At 43.8% G+C, this 23,310-nt stretch overlaps 1 protein-coding gene across 1 annotated transcript in view; it reads left to right on the forward strand.

Annotated features, from left to right (window-relative positions):
• The window catches only part of PECR (peroxisomal trans-2-enoyl-CoA reductase), a 31,092-nt gene extending 10,108 nt beyond the window's left edge, over positions 1 to 20,984 (forward strand). Inside the window, exons 2-7 of the mRNA XM_034785554.1 lie at positions 11,940 to 12,105; positions 13,242 to 13,323; positions 16,265 to 16,361; positions 19,137 to 19,247; positions 19,943 to 20,054; positions 20,188 to 20,984. Of these exons, the coding sequence (XP_034641445.1) occupies positions 11,940 to 12,105; positions 13,242 to 13,323; positions 16,265 to 16,361; positions 19,137 to 19,247; positions 19,943 to 20,054; positions 20,188 to 20,276 (657 nt within the window). The 3' untranslated portion in view covers positions 20,277 to 20,984. The remainder of the gene's footprint in view (positions 1 to 11,939; positions 12,106 to 13,241; positions 13,324 to 16,264; positions 16,362 to 19,136; positions 19,248 to 19,942; positions 20,055 to 20,187) is intronic.
• The last annotated feature ends 2,326 nt before the right edge of the window (positions 20,985 to 23,310 follow it).

The following is a 23,310-nucleotide window of genomic DNA, read 5'->3' on the forward strand; positions in this document are numbered from 1 at the left end:
GTGTGTGTGTATATGTGTGTGTGTATATATATATATATATATATATACACACACATACACACACACTTCTCTGGAGCACTAAGTAGAACCAACCCATTAAGGATCAGGTGGGTGTATCCAGTATAATCATTTCCTGCAGTGACAGGCAATCTCCAGGAAATGGTTAATTTCAGTCCTTTATCTTCTATATATAAAATGAGGAACATCAAACCCGCAATGGCCCCTGCAAATATGCCCTGGTAAAAATTTCTTTGACACCTCAGATTTGATGGTTATTTTAAGTCTCTGTGATTAAGAATCACTGTACTTCAGCATCTAGCCTCACTTATACCCATTGCAGTTTCTTATGGTCAGCTGCTCTCTTCTTGACTCATGAGACGGCAGGGCCTGCCAACATCTGATGGGACAGAGAAGTCAAACATTGACTACTCCCCTCAGGTCAGGGTAAAATCAGGCGTTTTGAGGTTGGGTAAGTCTTTGTTCAGTAGCTAATGTCGACTCTTTACCTGCCAAACCGCAGGAGCTAAACAGCAGTATTTGGTTCTTTCAGAAGTCTTGTAAAGGGCCATCCGGGGGGGAGGAGGGGGGGAACATGGGATCAAAATGGTTGAGCCATGGAGCTAGTGTACTCCTCCCTGGACTGGGCATTGGAATACCTCTTGTTGCTCTTCAGCAATCTGTCTGGACAGCACCCCGATGCTGCTCCTAGGTAGGCCAAAGGAATTTAATCTTTCTTCATTGGCTGAAGGAAAATCACTGTGATATGGGCTTGGAATATGTACTGTACAGCTGTGTGAGAGGAGTGTCACCTCCTTTAGGCTACTCTTTAAGCTTGTAATTTGAATGGTCTTCTATGTGACCCAAAACTTGCTGAAAATCCTAAATGCTTCTCATGGCTGCAGGTCTTCATGCTTGTAGATCATGGGCCTCAGACTGAAAGTGACTGACACAGGCTTGATTAACTGTTAACTAAGTGGCTGAATCCTGGATTGCCAATTTCTTTTGAATTAAGAAGTGATTGAAGACTTTGGATGATGTCATAAAGCCTGCTTGAGAGCAGAGGAGTGGAGGGACAGGTAATCTGTTTCTCTTGTAAGGATTCTGATCTTAATATCCAATTAAAATTGGAGAAAGCTTTAGTAATTTTGAACTAAAGATGAACTGTGTTCCAGTCACTAGATCTCTCTGAAGTTTGGCAGGTGAATGAATGCGCTTGTTGTTACACTTATAAATAAACATTAAAAAAATGTAATGATTGAGTCTGACCTTTATTCTAACACAATCTTGAATGACTTCATGAAAACACCTAAACTTCCTGATCTGTGATGGTGATCCTTGACTCATCTGGTGAATTTTCTTAACCACTCAAAGTCTCAAAACACAAGAAAATTTAAAAGTATATACCTACCCTTCAATAGCTATTGTGATAGACCCAGACCTGTTGGGAACAGCAGAGTAGCAGAAAGGAGATATACTGGCCACTGGATAAGTAGTTTTCTGTTCCCTGAATGACCAGAGCAGGGGCTGCTCCAGGCTAATAGACCACCTGACTCCAATTAACCTGCTAAGAGTCAGGTGAGGCAGTGAAGCACCTGACTCTAATTAAGGCCCCTCTGATGCTATAAAAGGGCTCACTCCAGTCAACCTTCACTGTTAAAAAATTGTGCTATATTTCTAGTATGAATGTCTAGCTGCAACTTCCAGACGTTGGCATACAAAGTTATAATGAGCCATATTAAAGAACCCTCTATTAGATATCTCCTCCCCACGTAGATCCTCGCAGACTGGGATCAAATCACTCTCTGAACTCTTTTTGATGAGCTCTTCTCTGGACCTTCTCTAACTTCTCAGCATGCTCCTTGACTTATGGACCGCAGAACTAGATGTAATTCCCTCCCTAACATATAGTCTGATTTCAAATAAATTTTGATATCCATGAGAAGTCCTGAATAAGAAAATTAAACTTTCATCCTATGTTCCTTAGGTACAGCCTGTAATTCTTAACTAACTTCATGGGTTGCATTCATGGGTTCCCATTTAAGTTGTGTGTGTTTAACATTCTCTACCTCTGGACTTTCCAAGGATTACTACATTATCACCATTTAGTTCTTTCCTAAAATCAAACCGATATTTGAGCAACCTATTGCTCCAGTTTCTAAATCATACTTGTGTGAGTGGAGGTTACCAGGGTACTTCCTTAGGCCAACAGTGACTGTAAATACTATCTACAGTGCATTTGGCTACCTTGCAGGGAGTGCGGTGAAAGTGTTTTTTGGGGTGCTCACCGGCAGAGTCTCTGTCTAAGCTCTAAAAGAAGTCCTGTCTGCCCTTGAATTGAAGGAAGGTGGCTGAGATGTGGCGCTGTCAGAGGAGGGATCCAGTGCAGATATGGAGGATTCTTGGGAAGAGGTTGTGGCCCTGTGGACTAGTCTTGAGTAGAGGTGAGACTGGGATAAAAGACTCATGACAGCAGTTTTAAGTATCATTTTGTATTACAATATAAAAACACAAGACCTGTGTCTTTTTTGGCTGCAATCTCATCATCTTTGTGATATCTCAAATTAAACACTTGGAAAAGTAAACCTTCCTATTTAAAAATACAAAACAAAAAGCCAGATAAATCAGGTACAGGAGCAAGGTGTGACCCAGTGTGCCTGGGGTAACCCTTACTGAAAATGCCAAAGTCCGGGCAGGCTCCAAAAAGGAGAGCCGATTCTTCTAGAACTGGTGGATAACACTGAAGTTAGACTCATTAATCAGTCACAAACTGTGCTCCTGATCCCCTATACTGGTTATCAAGAAACTAAAAAAGAAATCACACAGCCCCCTTTATTGCATTCCAGTAAAGTATTGCATTCTGGCTTCCAGTCAGCACATAGTCCAGTACAGTGAGAAGTTATTTAAAAAACTCTGCTCACTATACAAAACGTTTTTCTGACCCCAAAGGGCCAGCCACATTTGTCAGGTCAATATTGAGTTGGATCTTACCCAAAATACCATGTTGCCAGCCAATCCTTTAGTGTCTAAACTTAAAGGTTTATTATAAAGAAAAATGAAAGAGCAAGAAGAGAGTTGTTAAATGATAAAGCACTCAACTACATACAGAGATTTAAAGTCCATGTATCAGGTTCTTAGCACTATTGGTGAGTTGGCTGGCTTGAAAGTCCCTCTGGAACACATCCACAGCTTGGATGGGTCATTCAATCCTTTGTTCAGAGCTTTTTCAGTTTGTAGAAAATTACTCCAGAGCAAGAAGCAGGAATGAAGACAAAATGGAGATGCTGCTGCTGCCTTTTGTATTCTTTTGCCATGAGGCTTGTACTTCCTGTATCCCAAACGCAAGCTTCACAGCACATGGAAAAGCCGTAGACTTCCTTGACCATAGGCATGCTGACTCATCAGGTGTAGTCTCTGGCTTTTTTTCAATAGGTTTATTGTACAGTTGATGACCCTTGATGGGCCATCGAACAGGTAGGCCGTGCTGATGCCGATCTGATGGTGTCACCTAGAAACACAGCACAAGTTTGGAAATACAAATATACCATACATAGCTATAACTCATAATATGAAGGTAATACGCACATAAACAGGATCATCATACATGGCAATTTATAACATTTTTGCAGACACCTCACACAGTATATCTGGTTAGATTCCTTGCAATTTCATAATAGTGGTATCAATATCATAAAGTTTCCTACATATTCTATACAGTGTCACACAAGGCATCTCTTCTTTTCTGGAGCCCTTCATGGCTCCAAAGACAAGTAAGAATTTTATCTCCATTGTAACTCCAGAGAAACTGAAGCAGAGATTCTTGAGTAGAGGAGCTCTAAGGAGGATGAAACTGCTTTCAGAATCACCAAAAGATCTCTTATTCTGCTGTTCTAAATCTCCTAATAGAACATCTAGTGTGAAGATGACCTAGTGTTCGTGCTTACTTGTCTGCCTAGTTTGAAACTGCATCACACAAAGCTTTTGAGGTTGCATCTCCCCACACGTAGCGCTTGCATTTGGGCTCTCAGGGCTCTCTTCAGCCTAAAAAGTGCTGAAGAAGCTATATTGAGTGCTGCAGGAGGAGATTTATGCTAGACATCAGGGGAATAACTTAATGAATGCAAGTTTTGATGTTTCTTTTAATCTTTATCCTCAGGGACCTTCTTGCTTTCTAGCTAAGATGTCTTTTCACCAAGTATGCAAAAAATAATCCTGCTTGCTGATGAAGGGCTTTCATAAATAGTGCCTCACCTGTCAGGTTCCTTTAATTAAAAAGACAATGCTGCTGCCGTATTGTCTTGTTTCTAGTTGTTTTACAGACAGTATTTTGTGAAGTGTAGCAAGTCTGTTTTGTTAAGGCTGTTGAGAAAAGGAATTCTGGAACATGGCTGTGTAAAGACCTGGGTTTCACTATTCTATTTTCATGGGCGAAGGGATGTTTCATCTGGAACAGCAAATTTGGGTCTCTAATGCGTCTCTTTGGAATAGAGCATATGTGGTGACCAGTATGGGCTCACTGAGGTCATGAGGCAGTAGTGATCTTAGTGGTTTGGATTGAATACTAGTCAGTATTCCACACTTGCTGTTACAGATGCGAGGGGGAGGGAGAGTGCATTGGGCTTCTGCTGGCCAAGATCCAAACTAAATGACTCTGTATCCCTTGTGTCAGGCCAAACCCCTTTCCCCAAGTTCCAAGGAACCTATCACTATTTAGCTCTTGTACCCCACTCTGTAGGGATGGAGGAGCCCCACAATTCTTCTTTCTGGCTGCTGAGAGGGGAATAGGCTTTTCCCTGTCTGCTTGATGTTTGGAGGAAGAGTCCTCCTCCCCACATTTCCTGTGTAGCCGTGGAAAAGGGGAGGAGTTGAGACAACTCCCCTGCCACCTGCACAATCAGGGTACAGGTGCCAGGACCGTTTTGGTGGCTTCTTTCTCCTCTTCCTTCAGGGGAGAGGGATGGCCTTCTCTGCTGCCTCTACATGGGTGAAGGAGCGGGTCCTAGTACCTGCAACGCGACCAGGTCTTTCTTCCAAGCGTAGCTAAGCTGGGCTTCTTGGTGGGCTTGAGCTCAGCCCAGTGCTCTTAGCATTCTCAGGACTGCGTCAGTGTCCCCGGCGTCAGGATCGCAAAAACTTCTGTGGATGAGGAGACTGGGAAATGAGATGCTGATTTGGATACCGAACAGACAAGGCCCCTTGGGAAGGAAAAGTTTTGTGTGCTGTCATTGCAGTAACGCTGAGCACTGTTGCTCATTTGAGCATTCAGGAATGGCTTCCTTTTCCAAGAGACCTAAAATCCTCAAGCTTTACTGTAACTCTCTCCACTGACGGTTGAATGTAGCCCACATTGGTTATAAAAATACTCCATGCATGATCGATATGGAGTCTGTAGTGGAAGAATGTGGTTTGACAAATAGTGAGTAAGGGATTTCCATTGTGTTTAAAATAGCAGCTGATAACACATAATGAACTTGCCTCATCTCAGGTGAAAGGGCCTCCCGTTGTCTTGATCCACAAATGCCACAATTGCTAGCCTTTGATTCTCTGCACTGTCCGGATGATTGGAAAAAGGCAAATATAGTGCCCATCTTTAAAAAAGGGAAGAAGGCAAATCCAGGGAAATACAGACTGGTCAGCCTCACCTCAGTCCCTGGAAAAATCATGGAGCAGGTCCTCAAGGAATCCGTTTTGAAGCACTTGGAGGAGAGGAAGGTGATTAGGAACAGTCTACATGGATTCACCAAGGGCGAGTCATGCCTGACCAACCTGATTGCCTTCTATGATGAGATAACCGGCTCTGTGGTTATGGGGAAAGCCACAGTATTCTTACCAGCAAGTTAAAAAAATATGGGTTGGATGAATGGACTATAAGGTGGATAGAAAGCTGGCTAGATCATCGGGCTCAACGGGTAGTGATCAACGGCTCGATGCCTAGTTGGCAGTTGGTATCAAGCGGAGTGCCCCAGGGGTCGGTCCTGGGGCCGGTTTTGTTCAACATCTTCATTAATGATCTAGATGACGGGATGGATTGTACCCTCAGCAAGTTCGCAGATGACACTAAGATTGGGGGAGAGGTAGGTACGCTGGAGGGTAGGGATAGGGTCCAGAATGACCTAGACAAATTGGAGGATTGGGCCAAAAAAAGAAATCTGATGAGGTCAAACAAGGACAAGTGCAGGGTCCTGCACTTAGGATGGAACAATCCCATGCACTGCTACAGGCTGGGGACTGACTGGCTAAGCGGCAGTTCTGCAGAAAAGGACCTGGAGATTAGGGTGGATGAGAAGCTGGATATGGGTCAACAGTGTGCCCTTGTTGCCAAGAAGGCTAATGTCATATTGGGCTGCATTAGTAGGAGCATTGCCAGCAGATTGAGGGAAGTGATTATTGCCCTCTGGAGTATTGTGTCCAGTTTTGGGCCCCCTACTACAGAAAGGATGTGCACAAATTGGAGAGAGTCCAGTGGAGGGCAACGCAAATGATTAGGGGGCTGGGGCACATGACTTATGAGGAGAGGCTGAGGGAACTGGGCTTGTTTAGTCTGCAGAAGAGAAGAGTGAGGGGGGGATTTGATAGCAGTTTTCAACTACCTGAGGGGGGATCCCAAAAAGGATGGAGCTCGGCTGTTCTTAGTGGTGGCAGATGACAGAACAAGGAGTAATGGTCTCAAGTTGCAGTGGGGGTGGTCTAGGTTGGATATTAGGAAACACTATTTCACTAGGAGGGTGGTGAAGTACTGGAATGGGTTACCTAGGGAGGTGGTGAAATCTCCATCCTTAGAGGTTTTTAAGGCCTGTCTTGACGAAGCCCTGGCTGGGATGATTTAGTTGGGGTTGGTCCTGTTTTGAGCAGGGGATTGGACTAGATACCTCCTGAGGTCCCTTCCAACCCTAATTTCTGTGATTCTATCAATTACTCACTGAGTTTCTTAATATGTCTCAAGTTCACTAATGTTCGTATCTCCACACATGCCCCTCCCTTTTGAAGTAGGTCAGTTTATTATCCCAATTTCACAGACGAGGAAACTATATGCCACAATGTGATGTGGTTAGTCCAAGGTCACAAAGTGATTCAGTGTCCGAGCAGAGACTGGAACCCTGGTCTTCTAGTTCTTCTGTTTGATCCCTTAGGTCAGTGGTCCCCAAACTGTGGGGCATGCCCCACAAGGTGGGCATGGAGGAACATTCGGGAGGGCGCACGGTGGGGCCGGGACCGGCCCCCATGTGGGATGGGGAGGGAGCACCACACTTCCAGACCTGCTTTGTCTGCAGACCAGCTTCTTCTCCCAACCCCGTTCAGCTCCACCTCCAGGCCCAGCTCCGCTCTCACTCCCTCTCCGCCCCCAGCCGAAGCTCTGCTCCGCCCCCAGACCAGCTCAGCTGCCAGCCACTGCTCCACTCGGCCCTCTGCTCCAGCCTGGCTCTGCCCTCATTCTCTCTCCATCCGCAGCCCCAGTTTCTCCCCCAGCTTGGCTTTGGAGGGATTGGGGAGGGGAGGGTGGACAGATTCTATCACTGATAAAGGGGGGGGGTGACTGAAAAAGTTTGAGCACCACTGCCTTAGGTGATTGAATAATCCAATGTATACCTCTACTTTTGCTTCTAGAGAGGAAGTTTCCATTGGCTGGACACTGAAAATCTATACAGGGAGAATTTCAAATTCAGGATCAATACAGGACTCTCTCGTGAGCTGTAACTGGTTCTGCTGATAAATCTTTCTCTCTCACTGCACTGGCTGTGGTTACTGTAACCGGAAGAAACCCTGCAGTGATATCAAAATGTGCTTTCATCTGGTGAATTATTTAGAGGACAGCTGTAGTGTGAAAGTATGGAAGCTTCTGAGCTGGACTGGAGACAGAGAGAGCAAAGGCTGGCACGCAGAAAACAGGACTATTTTATTTATTTTTTTTTATTTTGCTGACAAAATGGTGAGGCAGTAGACACTAGAATGATCTGTTTTGGTTAAAATCCCCAAAAGGTCTGTGTTGGAGAGTAAATAGCTTATTTAAAAATGTTCAGTTCTCCCCTTCTGTTTTATTACTTTCTTCCTCCACGAAAGACCTTGTGTTATGGATGGATATGACTTTTTCTAGAATAAGTTATTCCCACTCCTCGAATCTGTCTGGATGGGTTGTAAGCAGGGCCCTCCACTACTGCAAGATTGTGCTCTACAAGCTATTGTGGTTTTTTTTTTTTTTTTTTTTTTCCCCAAATAAAGTTTCTAGTCACCTTCAGCTAGCTCTGAAAAACATGATCTGAGGTCTTGTCTAAACACAAAAGTTGCACTCTTTTTACTCTAAATTGATTTTTAAACTGATTTAGCTATATGGGTGCAAAACCTTTGTATAAACACTTGTATCGGTTTATGACTGGAATACTTGGGTTTCGGGTTAAAGCTAAAGAACTTAAACTAAATCAGCATAAACCAGGCTTAGGTCAACAGTGTTCAAACCGCCTCTTGCACCAGTTTAACAGTATCAGTTAAAAAAATTAGACCATTAGTTAAACTGGTAAGCTCTTAGTGTAACCAGTACAAATGCTTTCTTCCTTAATATGCAGTGTTGTGTAAGCTCGAAAGCTTGTCTGTCACCAACAGAAGTTGGTCCAATAAAAGATATTACCTCACTCACCTTGTCCTTCTTCCTGAGTGACAGCCTGAAACAATAACTGTGAGAGTTCTGAAGTACCCCATTTTACTCAATGGGGTGTTTGCTCTGGTAATATAAACATGACCAAAATAACAACTGTTTCATAGTTTACCATTTTAGCAGAAATATCTAAATAAATATGTCTATCCTGCTATTCTAATCTGCCTCCTGTACTCCTCTGAGAAACAGAACTTCAACTCAAATTACATATGCTATTTGCATAGCTCCCATCCCTTTTGTATCTCGATAACAAGCTACTGGACTGATCATATGTATTTACTTAGAAGCTTTTGATTATGTATCTAAACTGCTGCAGGATTTCCAGTGTGTCACACCAAAGTGGAACACACAGGGCATCAGTCACTAGGCATGTGGCAGGCACTTTCCTTTTTCTCCCACTGTGTCCCAGCATTCTGCCCACAGGGTACATCAAGTTGGCTTTCAATCACTAGTAAACTTGATTTAATTCAGACTTCAGTCATTTCTTTATCTCCTTTCCTACAGCAAAGTTCATTCTCATTGGTTGTTACAGCAGTTTTCACTCACCTTTATTAAAGCAATGTTACTTGGTATCAGTCACACTGGTATTCCTGTATGTCTGTTCTAGTTAATAATGGGGGAAGGCTGCTGTTTAGTACCTGAATTGAGTCATGCCCCTCATTGTGATGTTTAGTAAGTAGTAGTTAATAAATTGACTCTCAACTTTTTAATGCTCTAATAATGCAGATGTAAATATGTCATGAACGTACAGTCTTAAGTTTTTATTTGGGGATATAAACTTTCAGGTGTATAATACCTGTCATCCGAAGTGTGTACAAGAGTCACTTCATCTGCTACTGAAATGCAGCTACTTCTGAAGAGGAACATAGCTGCTGTTGCACAGTATGTGGCAACACTACACCCAGTTCAGGACAAAAGGTGAAGATGCCCATCTCAAACTGAAACTCTCCAGGGGGGATTTTAGGCAGGTAGTAAGCACCTACTTAAGTAAGGACATTAAGCTTTAGTATTAAATTTATTTTCATTGTCATGTTACTTCACTGTTTTTATTCTGTTGAATAAAAAGCTCACCCAGTTGTATTGCTCACACTTTTCCCACCGCAGTCTCCTGGCCTGTCAGTGAAGATGAACAGCAGTTGAAACAATCACAAATAATATGTTAACAATTCCTGTGGAGAACAGTAAGAGATGAGTTTCTTTGGGCAAAATGTTCACCTAGTACATAGTAATAGCTAAAAGTTGGTACTTAGAGTTTTAACTTTTTTTTTTTTTAATAAATATTTTATTCAGTGTCTAGCAGCTTATCTAATCACCTGTTAGACTTTGTATTCATTTGTTTGAACTCTGTCAAGTTCAAGGTACTTTCCCTGGTCTCCTCCCTCGCCCCCATGGCCTAGTAATTGAGGTGATGCGCTACCTTAGCGGCTCTGTTTGTGAGGTATAGGTCACACGCTGCCCTCTTGTTTCTGAGGCTGCTGTCTATTGCCACTCAGCATCCTTCTCCTACATTGAGCTGATGTTCTTCCCCCCCATAGGATTGCACTGATCTTGAATCTGCCTGGTCAGCAGGACATTCCCATTACCCATTCTTTTGTCTGTTTTGTGTAACCACAGATGCTAGATTAACTCTCTACGTCTTCTGCTTGGCTGGGGATAAACATTCCTCAGAACCTTGTTATGACAGCTAAGGCAGAACAGGAAAAATGAGTTATAGGAAAACATTGAGCACAATAATTGATCCAAGGGTTAATTTGATGGGCAGCTGTTCAAATGGTCTCCAATTCCTTCTTTTTTAATAGAAAAATACACAAATGTTTGTCACTAACTTTGGTGTATTTGCAGTTGCCAGTATAGCGCAGAGCATTGTTGGGTCCATGATGCCCTATGACTCAGCAATGGCATATAAGGACATGTGATCCAAAACTCTGTTAGAACCAGTAATTTTCCATGCACATAAGCCGAGGGTATATATGGAAACTGTGACATCACCTCCCTGTCTCTTTCCTGCTCCACATCTCTGGACTATGATTTCTAACGAAGGGGAGCTCTGAACAATGGACTGAGGACCCCCCCAATCTTTTGGGTGAACCAGAGAGACTAATTGCAAGTTAGCAGATTTAGCATCACTACTACGATCCTGATACACAAACTCTGAAATCAACTGTAATGGATATGATTCATTTTAACCTTTTAACAACTCTTGTCATTTTTTTGTATATTAATAAACCTTTAGTTTTAGTTTACTAAAGGATTGGTTACCAGCATGTTTTTTGGGTGAAATCTTGAAGTATATTTTGACCTGGGCTAAGTGGCTAGCTCTCTGGAGCTGGAAGAACCTAATATATGTGATTTATGGGTTTAATAATCATTTATCACAGAAGTCTGGTTTGTCTGAGTCGTGCATGAGGGGCTAGCGTGCCTGCAGGGGGCTGTCTGTGGCTTCATGATAACTTGTATAGTATTTTGAAAGTGCTCATTTGTTACTGGTTTGGTGAAATCTTATGGAATATACCGCCAGTCTGGGGTACTCGCCCTGTATTTTGGCAGTCTGACCTGAGATTGGCATTCTTAGCTGTGTCCCATACCAGGCAACGTGACACAGGAAGATCATCTGTGGTGGATGTAGTCAATATAGCCTCCTATTTCACTTGAGAAAGCTGATTGATGTATTACTGCCCTTAGCAAGCAGCATGGTCCTTTAGACAATGAAGCTACGTGTGTGTGTATGAAGATTACTTCCTCAGCTACTGAAGTGCAGCACTTTCTGAGGATGTGATATAGTAGCCATTATAACCAGCAACACAATATGGCTGCTTCTAGAACAGAAAGTGAATTAAAAATATCGTATCCATTCAGAATGGCCGTGAATTTAAGTACTGGAAGGCATCAGTAACTACCTTATGTGGAATTTGGCCAGGACCCAACCTCAGGAAAAATGCCATAGGAATTTTAGTAACTTTGAATGCCTCATTTTTACATTTTTATCAAAAAAACATAACCTCCAACTGCACAGCTTCCCCTTTATTTCAATACTGACACTTCCAGCACCTGGGTTATTCTTGGGAGATCTCCCATCCAAATACTGACAGCCCAGTCTTTCGTTAACTCAAGCTGTCAAATTGAGCTCTCACCACCTGAGTATAGTTGTAAGGTTGTTGCCTAGAAGAACTTGTGGAAGGCCGGTCAGTGCATTGGCACATTCTTTATGTAGATGGGGAGCACACGCTACTAAAATGGGATAAATAGACTAACCCAGTGACCTCTTAGAGAGAGTGTTTTTAATTGCTTTTATTAGGTGGAAGCTTTGGTGAAATCCACACTGGATCTGCATGGCAGGATCGATTTCCTGGTGAACAACGGAGGGGGCCAGTTCCCCAGTCCTGCTGAAGCCATCAGTTCAAAGGGCTGGAATGCTGTCATTGAAACTAATCTGAGTGGGACCTTCTACTGCTGCAAGGCAGGTGAGGACTGGATGTGGCAAGAAATACCAGAAGATTCAAAAGGCTGCCTGTTGTTCCCACCCCCCCCTCACCCCCCCGCACACGGTTGCGTCACCTTGGATGTCTGTTTTCATTAATCTCATCTTAAACTAAATATACCGTATATACTCGTTCATAAGCCAAAAAGTGACGCATCAGAGAGCGGGGGTCGGCTTATAAACGGGTCTACACCAAAATTTGATGATTTTTAAACTCTGTGGAATCATTGAATTGAGTATCTAATACATTGTTGTTTTGTTTACCTGGAGCGCGTGCAGACATGGAGCCCCTCCGCTCCCTGTGGCCACGGTTCGCTGTTCCCAGCCCATGGGAGCTGTGGGACTTCCTGCGGCCACAGGGAGCTGAGGGGCTCCACGCCTGCAGATGCTTCAGGTAAACAAAATGTCCTGACCTGCCAGCGGCTTACCCTGACGGCCAGGAGCCAAAGTTTGCCAATCCCCGAAACATAGGGCCAGCTTTTGAACGGGTCATACAGTTCTTGCTATTTTTACCTAACCATCTTGGGGGGTTGGCTTATAAATGAATGGGCTAATGAACGAGTATATACGGGGTCTATATTTTATGTCTGTTATGAAAAGAGTGGAAGGATGGTCTTGTGGCTAAAGCCAGGCCTGGGAGTCAAAAAGTCTATTTCCGGTATTGCCACAGACTTATGTGGCCTTAGGCAAGTCACTTAACCTCTCTAACGCCTGATTTCCCTGTCTGTAAAATAGAAGTAATACTTCTTTCACAGCAGGGATGCGAGGCTAAATGTAAAGTTTGCGCACTGTGATCCTTGGATAGAGAAGTGCAAGTTATGAATGCAAAGTAGTTTAGTGGGAATCCAGATCCTTGTCCTTCCACCAGAAACTCTCACAGCTCTTTGCAAACACTAATGAATTGCTCTTGACATCGCATACCTGTTGTTCCCATTTTCAAGATGTGGGGACTGTGGTTTAGGGACGCAAGGTGATTTGTGCAAAGCCTCACGAGAAGTCGGTGGCAGAGCTGGGATTAGACCCAGGAGCCTTGACTCCCACTTGTGTGCTCTAATCATTAGGAAAAATCATTTGAAAAGAGGCAGATGTTGAGTAGGTTATTTTCCTCCCCTCATACAGTGTACAATGCTTGGATGCGGGAGCACGGAGGAGCCATTGTCAACATTGTAGCTGACATGTGGAAGGGGTTTCCTGGCATGTCGTAAGATTATTTACCTTCCCTGTCCTTTTTGACCTAGCAGTATTAACCACTTTCAGCTGAGCAACCCCAGCAGGGCCTCCTTTTTGAACAGGGGCTATTCTTACAGACAATATTCCTGCACTAAAAATTACGGCAACAGGGGCTTGGAAGAGTGGTTATGGCTCTGCCTTGACACACTACTTCCACACGTCTTTCTGTGTGTATTTGCTGTATGTGCAGGGATCTATCATGAGTTTAGAAGCAGCTGCAGCAATAGATTGAATCTGTGTTCCACACCAGCTGGACTATATAAAACCAGGGGCTTGTCTGCACTGTGGCACAGTGTGGGTTGCACGGGCGTGAATTGCAGAGCACGCTAGGAAGGGCTGCACCCTAACTACCCTATGTGGATGCTGCTGGCACAAATTAGTAGTGTTGTTTGAACGAGGACTGCGTTACTGGGACTAGGTACAGTAGAACCCCATTTATCTGACGATCCATTATCCAGCTCTCCGTATTAACCCAACAGCCAGCACATGCATCTAGAAGTGGGACATCTCTCCTGTGGCCACTAGATGGCGCTGTAGCCTCGCACTTTCCCATTTTCCAGATTATCTGAATTTTTGATTCAGGTCTGGCCTCAGCCCCTATTAGATTGAATAAACAGGGTGCTGCTGTATCTGTTAGTTCACACCAACAACATCCACCTGGAGCAGTTAGCATGCAACACTTTGGTGCGCTCTGCAGTTCACACCCCCATAGTCTGCACTGCGGCACAGTTTAGAAGTAGTCTATAAGTGAAGCCTCTGTTAAAGTTGTGATGTGGGTGAGAGCTGCCTGTGAGTTCTGTGTACGCAACTTCTGCACTGGTCCCACTCTGCAGAGTGTTGCTGTCCTCTTCTACTGTGGATTTATTGGTTTATCTGTTCTCTAGTTGTAGCATGATCTTGGGTCATGGGGGGGGTTGTTGGTTGGGAAGGAGTGTGTCATGGGGGCCCTGCCCCCGTAGACCCAGTGTGGGGTTGGTACACCCCGCCACACAATCGTCGGGACTCCCTGTTGGATCAGGCAGTTTCGATGAGGGGGCCTCGGGGGCCCTGGCCGGGCCCAGCAAACAGTCTGTGCCTCCGAAGCCTCCTGGCTGAGGCAAACAATAGCAGTTGGGGGGCTCTAATCCTCTTGGCAGGGCAGAGCAAGCAATCAGTCTGCAACCCCTGGGCGGGGCAGAGCAAAGCAAATAGTCTAGGTTCCGAAGCCTCCTGGCTGGAGCAGGCAATAACAGTCGAGGGGCTCTGACACTCTGGGCAGAGCGGGACAGAGCAAACAGTCTGTAGCCCTTGAGCAGGGCTGAGCAAACAGTCAACCCATGGCTTTAGCCCCCAGTAGCCACACCTAGTGGCAAGCGCAGAGCGGGGGAGAGGAAGAGGGGAACCAGGGCCCACCCCACTCCACCGGGTTCCGACCCAGGGCCCTACGAAGCTGGGAAATTCCCGGTTAAAGGTTGGCGCATCGGCTTCTAATACATTCCCTGGGTCATTTCCTACTGCAAGGCTCATCTCCGGAATCTCCTTGGCTGGCAGCGGCTCAGCGTCCCAGTCAGTCTCGGTGGTTGGCTGGTCGTCCGTAGCGTAGTCCGGGTCCACGGTTCCCACTGCTTGGGGAGTTGCTGGTGCCTCTGCGGGAGCCTGCAGCACACATTTTTCCTCCTCTTCACCCAGCCCTGACTGACCTGGGCTGCCTCCTTTTAGCTGTCCCTTCCACCTGGAGCATGCGCAGCAGGGGCAAGGGGGTGTGGCATCCTGGGGCCCACAGTGATTGGTCCTGTCCTGGTGGCCCAGTGCAGGGTTGGTACACCCCCTCCCAGAGTGTCCCTAGCATGTTCTGACCTTGTCCCGCCGGTAGCCTCACTCAGCCTTCCCCAGTCCCCACCATGTGGATCTCTGTTTTGGAGTGACTTTATCCCGTACAGCATCAGGGTTTTATTTGCTGAAAGCTGTGGAGTAGACAGGACCAAGAATTTTACTGCCACTAATCCTGAGTGGGAATACCAGAGTAAGGTTGATCGGTACAGGCTGACTCCTTTGTATGTTCACTGTTGTGCCTTCTCTCTTGAGCAGGAGATCGTGTGTATCTACTTTCAGCAGTTTTCCTACTCTTGTTGGCAGCAACAGGTGCCAAGGCTCTGCAGAGGGGAGCATGAACAGTAGGTAGAAGTCACATACTCAGAGCTCATAGGTAGCTCCCAACCATAACGCAGCTCCAGCAGAGACTGCTCTGCTGGAGCCTCTCGTCAGAGACAACCAGCATAACGCACTTGCTATACTTTTGTTTGTATTTTTTCACTTACTGTCTAAGAGCTGGAATCTGGCTGGTTCTAGTCAGCGTAAAGATAACTTAGAGATCCACAAGGTGGGGCAGGCACTTCAGTTTAAAGTCCTCTGCTCTGGAATTGACCGATGTGTGAGCTCTCACTGAGAATATACCAATACCACATTTGGGAAATAAACCCAGAGCTGGAGAGCCTGAGCCCCATCTCATTGACTGTAAAACTAAGACGGAAAGAGGTTTCATCTGGCTTATTAATCATGTTTTGTGCTTCTATACATTCACATGACTATTGGCAAATTAACTTCTGGGTTTCAGTTGCACTTGATTTACCTGTCCAGCTGTGTAATTGTTTTGTTCACTGGGGTTCCCTCATAGTATTATCTCACACACCCATCTTGTGACCTGTAGTCTTTCAGCAGAGCTTCCTCTCGGCTCTTTGCTGTTCCTTAGGAGAACAAGCTTGTTGGAGTTTGCTCAGTAAGCTGGAAGATGCAACTCTGACTGGCCCAGCCATCAACTCTGTGGTTACTGTTTTATGTTACTTACATCTTTCTTACATTCTTCAATGGGGTGGTGAGAGAGAACGCAGTGTTATCTGTTGAAATTGATTCTTTCCTTTCTTACTCTGTGATAGACATACTGGAGCAGCAAGAGCTGCTGTGGATAACCTAACCAAGAGTTTAGCCATAGAGTGGGCCCACAGTGGAGTGAGAATCAACTCTGTAGCTCCTGTAAGTAACAACACACAATATGATCAAACTTATCAATGGTATAGTCCCAGGTTTAAGACTTTTCAAAGCCAACTGGGGTGGGGGGTAGAAATGCAGAATTTATGGACGTTGTGTGGCTAAATCCCCATGTCTGCTTGGAACTCTCAATTTCATTTAGCACCACCACTCTAAAGGGTTCTTAATATCTTCAGGGCCCTCTGAGTCTGTTTGCACTGACTGGATGGTCTGTCTGTTAGGAACATGGGGTTAGTAAAATCACTTCTACTTCTGTGTTTACGTTAGCACTTCCCCTACTTTTCTTCTTTAGGGGAAAGATACTTGGGGAGTGGGGGAGAAATGTCTTTCAAAAGCACATTATGAAAATATACACAATGCTCAGAATTTCAATGGAGGGTGTGTGATTCAGGAGGTGTGCTATACAAAAAAGACAGTTATATGATGATGGTGTAGGGACTGGGAGTTGAGAAATGGCTTCTGTCCCCAGCTCTGACACAGAATCTCTCTCACTATGATGTCAAACAGGTTCTTAATCTCTTTTGCCATAACCCCATTTTACATATGAGGAAATTATTTGGGGGCAAAAATGGATGTTTGGAGAGAGCAAAAGTATTCACTGTATAAGAGTGTGTGGTGGTTATTCATGATTCAGATCAATGAAACACACGTAGACCGGAATCCAAAGTACAGGCTAGCTAAAACATGCTTGCCAGATCACTGGGGAACTAATTATGTATTGAGTAATTGGTTGAAATTATGTTATGGAAAGACTAACTACCTATTCCTAATGCATGCTGCTATGAATTAAGAGACATGGAATGTTGATATTGCTTCAGTTCTAGTTGTTGTAAGTTGCATCCTAAACCACAGTCTGTTTCTGTAGATTTGATTTATTTGTTTGGTTGAGAGCTTTGTGGGAGGAGCAGAATTTTCCCCAGTACTTTCCCATTCAAAATCCATATTGCATTCTCTTTACAGAAGTCAGAGTTGGGAAACAGACCAGCAAGGGGACCCTTCTTCTGCCTGTATGGGATGGCATGTGTTCAGTAAGCTTCCTAGCCAGAAACAAGCAGTAGTGTTGGTATTGGGATGGGCTGTTTAATTGGATGCATATAGTGCAGCTCCATTCAGGTAGAGAAACTCAAGCTTCCTCAGAGGTCTCTGCATTTGGGTAAAGGCTGCATTCTGGCTCTTGTGAAGCTTAATTGACCATATATTTGCAATGGGAACTATTGAACGACTGAAATGTTGAGATTTTTGCCTAGTTTCTTAGGTTTATTAAGTCTTGGAGAAATAAACTAACATAGCTTGTGTGTAATAAGACCTAATGCGTGTCTGGCTTTTTAAAAAGACTTAATAATTATCCATTTAATCACATCAATTATACATTATTGCATATGCCAAGCAGCATCTCGGATAAGTAAACATATATTTTTTTAATTCACACTGTGCTTGCATTTTAATACGTCATGTACCCAGTGCACACTACTATAATTGTCAGATATATCAAATTATGTATTAACATTAGAGGACCGTTATTTACTGGCTAGCCTGTAATGGTTTCATTACTGTCAGTTATGAAAATCCATATTGTAATCAGGAGACACACAGATATGCACAATTATCCTGTATGGGTGCACCACTTTTGCAGTAACCCCCAAGAACGTTTCACTGTAGGATCTGGGCAGGGGCACCAAGGAAACATGTATGGGGGAAGCAAAGTGTGTTTCTAAAGGAAATAACTTGCTTGTGCATTTAAACACTATTCCCCTAATTCCCAAAAAGCTGTGATCCACATTCCTCTGAGTCCTATCACCTTAATAGCCACTCTATGGATTAATGATATGGAAAATTTTGGTTGGAATTCAGAACATTTCTCCTGTTTACAAAACCAACAGTCTTGAACCATGCAGATTATGCACATAGCTGGTCATATGATCATGTCTTCCAATTGCTGTCAAGTATCAGGGGGTAGCCGTGTTAGTCTGTATCTACAAAAACAACAAAGAGTCTGGTGGCACCTTAAAGACTAACAGATTTATTTGGGCATAAGCTTTCGTGAGTAAAGCTATGCATCCGAAGAAGTGAGGTTTTTACTCACGAAAGCTTATGCCCAAATAAATCTGTTAGTCTTTAAGGTGCCACCAGACTCATTGTTGTTTTCCAATTGCTGTTACTTTCATCTTCCCTCCCCCATCCCTTCTATCTGCTACAACCTTCTTAATCTAGAGTGGAAAGTCTTCAGGGCAGGGACAGTCTTTCTCTACATCCATACAGAACCTAAAACATGGGGCCCTGAATCTGGCTGGGACTCTGGGTGGTACCAGAACACACATAGCCAGTGTAGGGGTCTGTAAGAGAAGACGAAGAAACCTTTGGCCGTCCTATTTGAATTATTTTGCTCTCCTCCAATGAAAGCAAATTTTAAATATTTGTAATTCCAAAAAGAATCTTTTGGATTCAGATTTTTATACCCAATGTTTGGAGCTGTTGAGCTGAGATTGAGGAATTAATTACAAATTCAGGAAAACTAGGATTTTGAATGGAAAGACCAGCATAACAAAAACTAATGATTTTAATGATACTGTTATAATAATGAAGATGCTAGTAGCTACCTGTATTATAACTAGTGTCTTATTATTCTGTCCAAGCCCAGTTTAAAAAACTCACAGCCAAGTGCTGTTTAGATGTAAAAATATGTCAAGGTTTTAAACTTTTCAGAGTTTCAATTTATGCAACAATATTTGGATCTCACTGTGCTTTTTGTTTGCAAAATAGGGAGTAATATTTTCAGAAACCGCTGTTGCAAACTATAAAGAACTTGGTGAAGAGATGTTTAAAAACTACATCCAAAAGATTCCGGCCAAGAGACTGGGAATTCCTGAGGAGGTAATGCATTTCACAACATGTTCACTGATTCTACTTCCTGTACCTCTGTCCTGACACCATTATAGTATATGGAGGACAATAAAGGATTAATATTGAGGTGGTGAGGGTTTTAGAAAAGGGAGAACTTAGAGAAAGGTCCAGTAGTGTGCAAAGAATTGCTTGAAGACTTAAAAAGAATCATCCCATTAGGAGATTTATCCAAATATACTCTGAGAATTTAAAATATATTGTAAGTACTTGTTCCTGGTAAAATAAGTTCTCAACTTAGTTACAAAGGAAGCTGATTACATGAGAAAAGAATTGAAAGTATTGAACAGTAATGTCAGAAAGTAAAAGCATAAGGGATTAAGCCATCTTCCAGTCCAATGCTGATCAGTCAGAACACTCTCTTTTCTTTGACAAAATAATGAAGCCTCTTCAAATCTTTTTCTGGCCTCGGTATGAAAGGTGGAGAGTGACAGTCTGCTGCTCAACTTAAACATTTTGTTGTATTAAACCATATTACTGTAGAGATAGCCATGGCTGCTGTTGGGAACTTGGCTTAAAGTGGCTGATGACCCATGTCCCCAGGTATCTGCACAAAATGAGTATGCCTCAGTAGGTGTCTCACCCCTAACTCAGCCATTACATACTTTGTAACAGACACAAATCCCCAGAAATCGGAGTGAATAAATGGCATAATTCTTCATTGTTAGGTCTCGCCTACAGTGTGTTTCCTGCTCTCTCATGCTGCATCCTTCATAACTGGGGAAACTGTGAAGGTGGATGCTGGTCAAAGCTTATATTCCTCCACTTGGGAAATACCAGGTAAAAATGAGTTGATGGGATAGTGTCTTCCAGTGATGAAACTTGGGAAGGGGGTGATTGGGTGTGGGAGGATATAAGAATAGAGGGCTAGTTTTGCAAATGAACTGATTGTTTTTGGTATCACTTCTCCCAGATCATAACAGGTGGCCTTCCGCACCAGAAGGAGACAATTCCAAGGCACTCAGAAAGATGCTTTCTGGCAAGACTGCATCAAAGCTGTGAAGACATGAGACTCTACCCCATCCCCAATGGAAATGCTGACAATCTAACACTTACCTTTGTTTTGTAATTCTAAGTAAATTTGGGTTTCCTGCTCGTGATGCAAACACACTGGAGTGCCTTGATCTTCATATATTTGTAAGCTAGCCCATAAAATCCTTATATAGTGGAATATTCTCCTCTGAAAACTCCCCCTGCCTCAAAACGTTTGGGAACGATCGATTCGTCATTACACCAGCATTCAACAGCTTCCATATGAAAGAAGCAACGAAGAATCCCCAGTAGATGTGGCCAAAATCTTGCTCTCAATCTAGTGAATAAAAAGCCAGGAGAGGCAGGCACTCTCCATCTTAGGCAGGATATTAGCATAGGCAATATCGAAGTGATTGAAAGAGAAACATCCGTAGCCTGTAATGAGTGGGAAATGTCAGCTGAAGCCCTTATCCTGGATGACTTTGGAAAGAATGGAGTTTGACTCTCTGGGGAATGTTAGTTTCTGCACAGAACTAGCATTCTGGGCTGCGTCAGTCTGGGTACTCAGCTCTTAGCCTGGGCTGCCCAAGAATAATTAGAACGGCTAATTAAAGTGCACACACAGCTGAACTGCACTGGGAATGAGGCAATGCTATCTGTGATGATCCCCGCATGATAATACAGTCAATACTTCTGGATCTTTCAAAATCAATAAAACATACAACGTTGGTGACGTTGGGTGTGCTGGCTGCAAACCTAATTCAACAAAACCACCTCACAGAGCAGCACTGGTTAATACTATTGATTTATGCTTCACATCTTTTGGTGTACGTACTTTCTGTGACACTTTCTCAGGGAGCCAGGACTGAGAGTCACCTTGTCATCCCTCTGCCTCTAGTGCGGGTGCTTAACTGGGTGCCAGTTCTCTGACACCAGTCTGTTAGCTACCCAAACAATCTCCTCTGGGCTGTGCCAGCCCTTACTTTGCCTTGCAGGTTAACAATAGGTGCACTTGAGCCCAAAGCATTTCCTGTAGTATCCAACCCGTCAGTGGACAACTCACAGAAATTACCAGGGTCGCTATCCCCAAGGGGACAGTGTATGCACTAGCTTGTTTGATTCAACTGAGGATCAACTCCTATAGAACAGCATAGCACGGAGATATATTTTGAATGAAAACAATAATAAATTCACTGTCAAAGATTAAGATTTAAGAGCTAGTGGGGAAGGATAATGAAAACAGAAATGGTTACCTATAAAACAGTCATAAAATGCAAATCTGGATCTACACTATCAATGGTTACCTTTCCTATATAATAAAGTAGATTTTGCGCCAAAGGTTCAGGCTTTTACGGAGCTAGCTAGTTTCAGACAAACCAGGATCCAAGCATTCATGAAGCCCCTCTTCCTCCCTCTCCCCTTCCCCCCCCCCGTGAGTTTCCTCGCTGAATGACAGTAAATAGAATACCAGCAGATATTTTGTTAATCTTCAAAGTTCTTTTTTTTGCCTCCCACAAACAGGACACCCCCTGAGACTTAGTCAACAGTGTCGTCCCACCCCCCCCTATTGACTTCATATGTAAATTGAGCCCCTGTTGTGTTAGTTTACAATGCTTCATTTTTGTGTGAACTGAGATAGACAGGTGAATAGACCGCCTAACCCCTGTCTGAAGGAAAACTGTTTTCTCTTTGGTCGGTGACAGACTTAAAAACATACTTTTATTACATATACACAACTCCTTAAATATCATCCGTTTACTTGCAGTGATTATACATGCAGTGATTATAAGGATCAGTATGACATAAGGCTTTATTAGAGACCTTCTGTGATGGGGTGGGCTAGGTCCAGAGGCCCCCTGCTGGAGGCCTCACAGCCATGTGTCACCCCCGCTCCATCACCCCAGAATAGAGTAGCAGAGAAGTCCTCCAAGCAGCCTAGAATGGCTGCACAGAAGCAACCAGTCAGAGGGGTTGCTGGAGCAAGCAATCGGGCCAGAAGGGTCATATAAAAGGCAAGCAGCAGAGCAGAGAATTCAGTTCCTGCCTGGAGCTTGAAGAGAGAGGACTAGGTGCCTAGCTGGATGGATGAGCAGCAGGATCGTGGGCAGGTCAGTGCAGGCGGACTGAGCCCAGAACCTGGCCTGACCAGGCAAAGGCACTGAGATGGGCCCAACTGGTCTGGTTTCAGGGGGACTGCTGTGGGTACTGAGATGGGCGTTGGTTAGGTTGTTGAAGGAGGCAAAGCCTCTGGGAAGAAGCCTTAGAGCTACGGCCCCATACCAGGGCCGGGAACAAAGCCCAAGACTATACCCCGGAAAGGGGGGGATAGTGAATGCGGCTCAGAGTGCTGAGTTGCTTAAGACCCGCTCAAAAGAACTGTGATTGCAGGCACTATCAGCCAGGGCAGAGGGCACTTGCAAGAGGCAGGTGATGACCCCATTATACCTTCCATTATATTCTTTATGGATAAATGAAAGCCGTGTGTTGGGTGTAGTGAGTTTGTCAGGCCTGCTAAGACTTGCTGTTACAGAACAGTAAATTCTTTCCAGTTGGCACCAGTGTGTCTCACTCTCCTTAGAAGTTTAAAGTGCTGTTGAAGACCATTGCAGAATGTGAATGATTTCTGTATGTTGAGTTCCATACAATAGAATAAATTAATTATAAATGTGACCAGGGTCCTAGTGGGGGCTAACTATGGTCACTCAATTATGGTGAACTGTAAAGAGTGGGGCAGACAAACCCCATAAAGCTGGTGGATATTCCAGTACTTAGATTCACCAAGCCAGCATCAAACAGCTTCTTTATTACCTTACTAGTTACTTGGAAGTCCAAACAACACAGTTCCCTTAAAATGATCCATCCTCAGGCCTCCATCAAGGTACCTAAGTCAAATATAATGATTTCTGAAAATCTTATTTCATCATATAAAAGAAAAGGTTCTACCAATCCCAAAGGATTGGACACATTACCTCCCAGGTTAATGAATGTTTCAGATCTTACCCAAATACATGCTACAGCCAATTCTTATTAACTAAACTAAAATTTATTAAACAAGAGAAAGAGA

Source organism: Trachemys scripta, chromosome 11 (assembly GCF_013100865.1).
Source record: "Trachemys scripta elegans isolate TJP31775 chromosome 11, CAS_Tse_1.0, whole genome shotgun sequence".
NCBI lineage: Eukaryota > Metazoa > Chordata > Testudines > Emydidae > Trachemys > Trachemys scripta.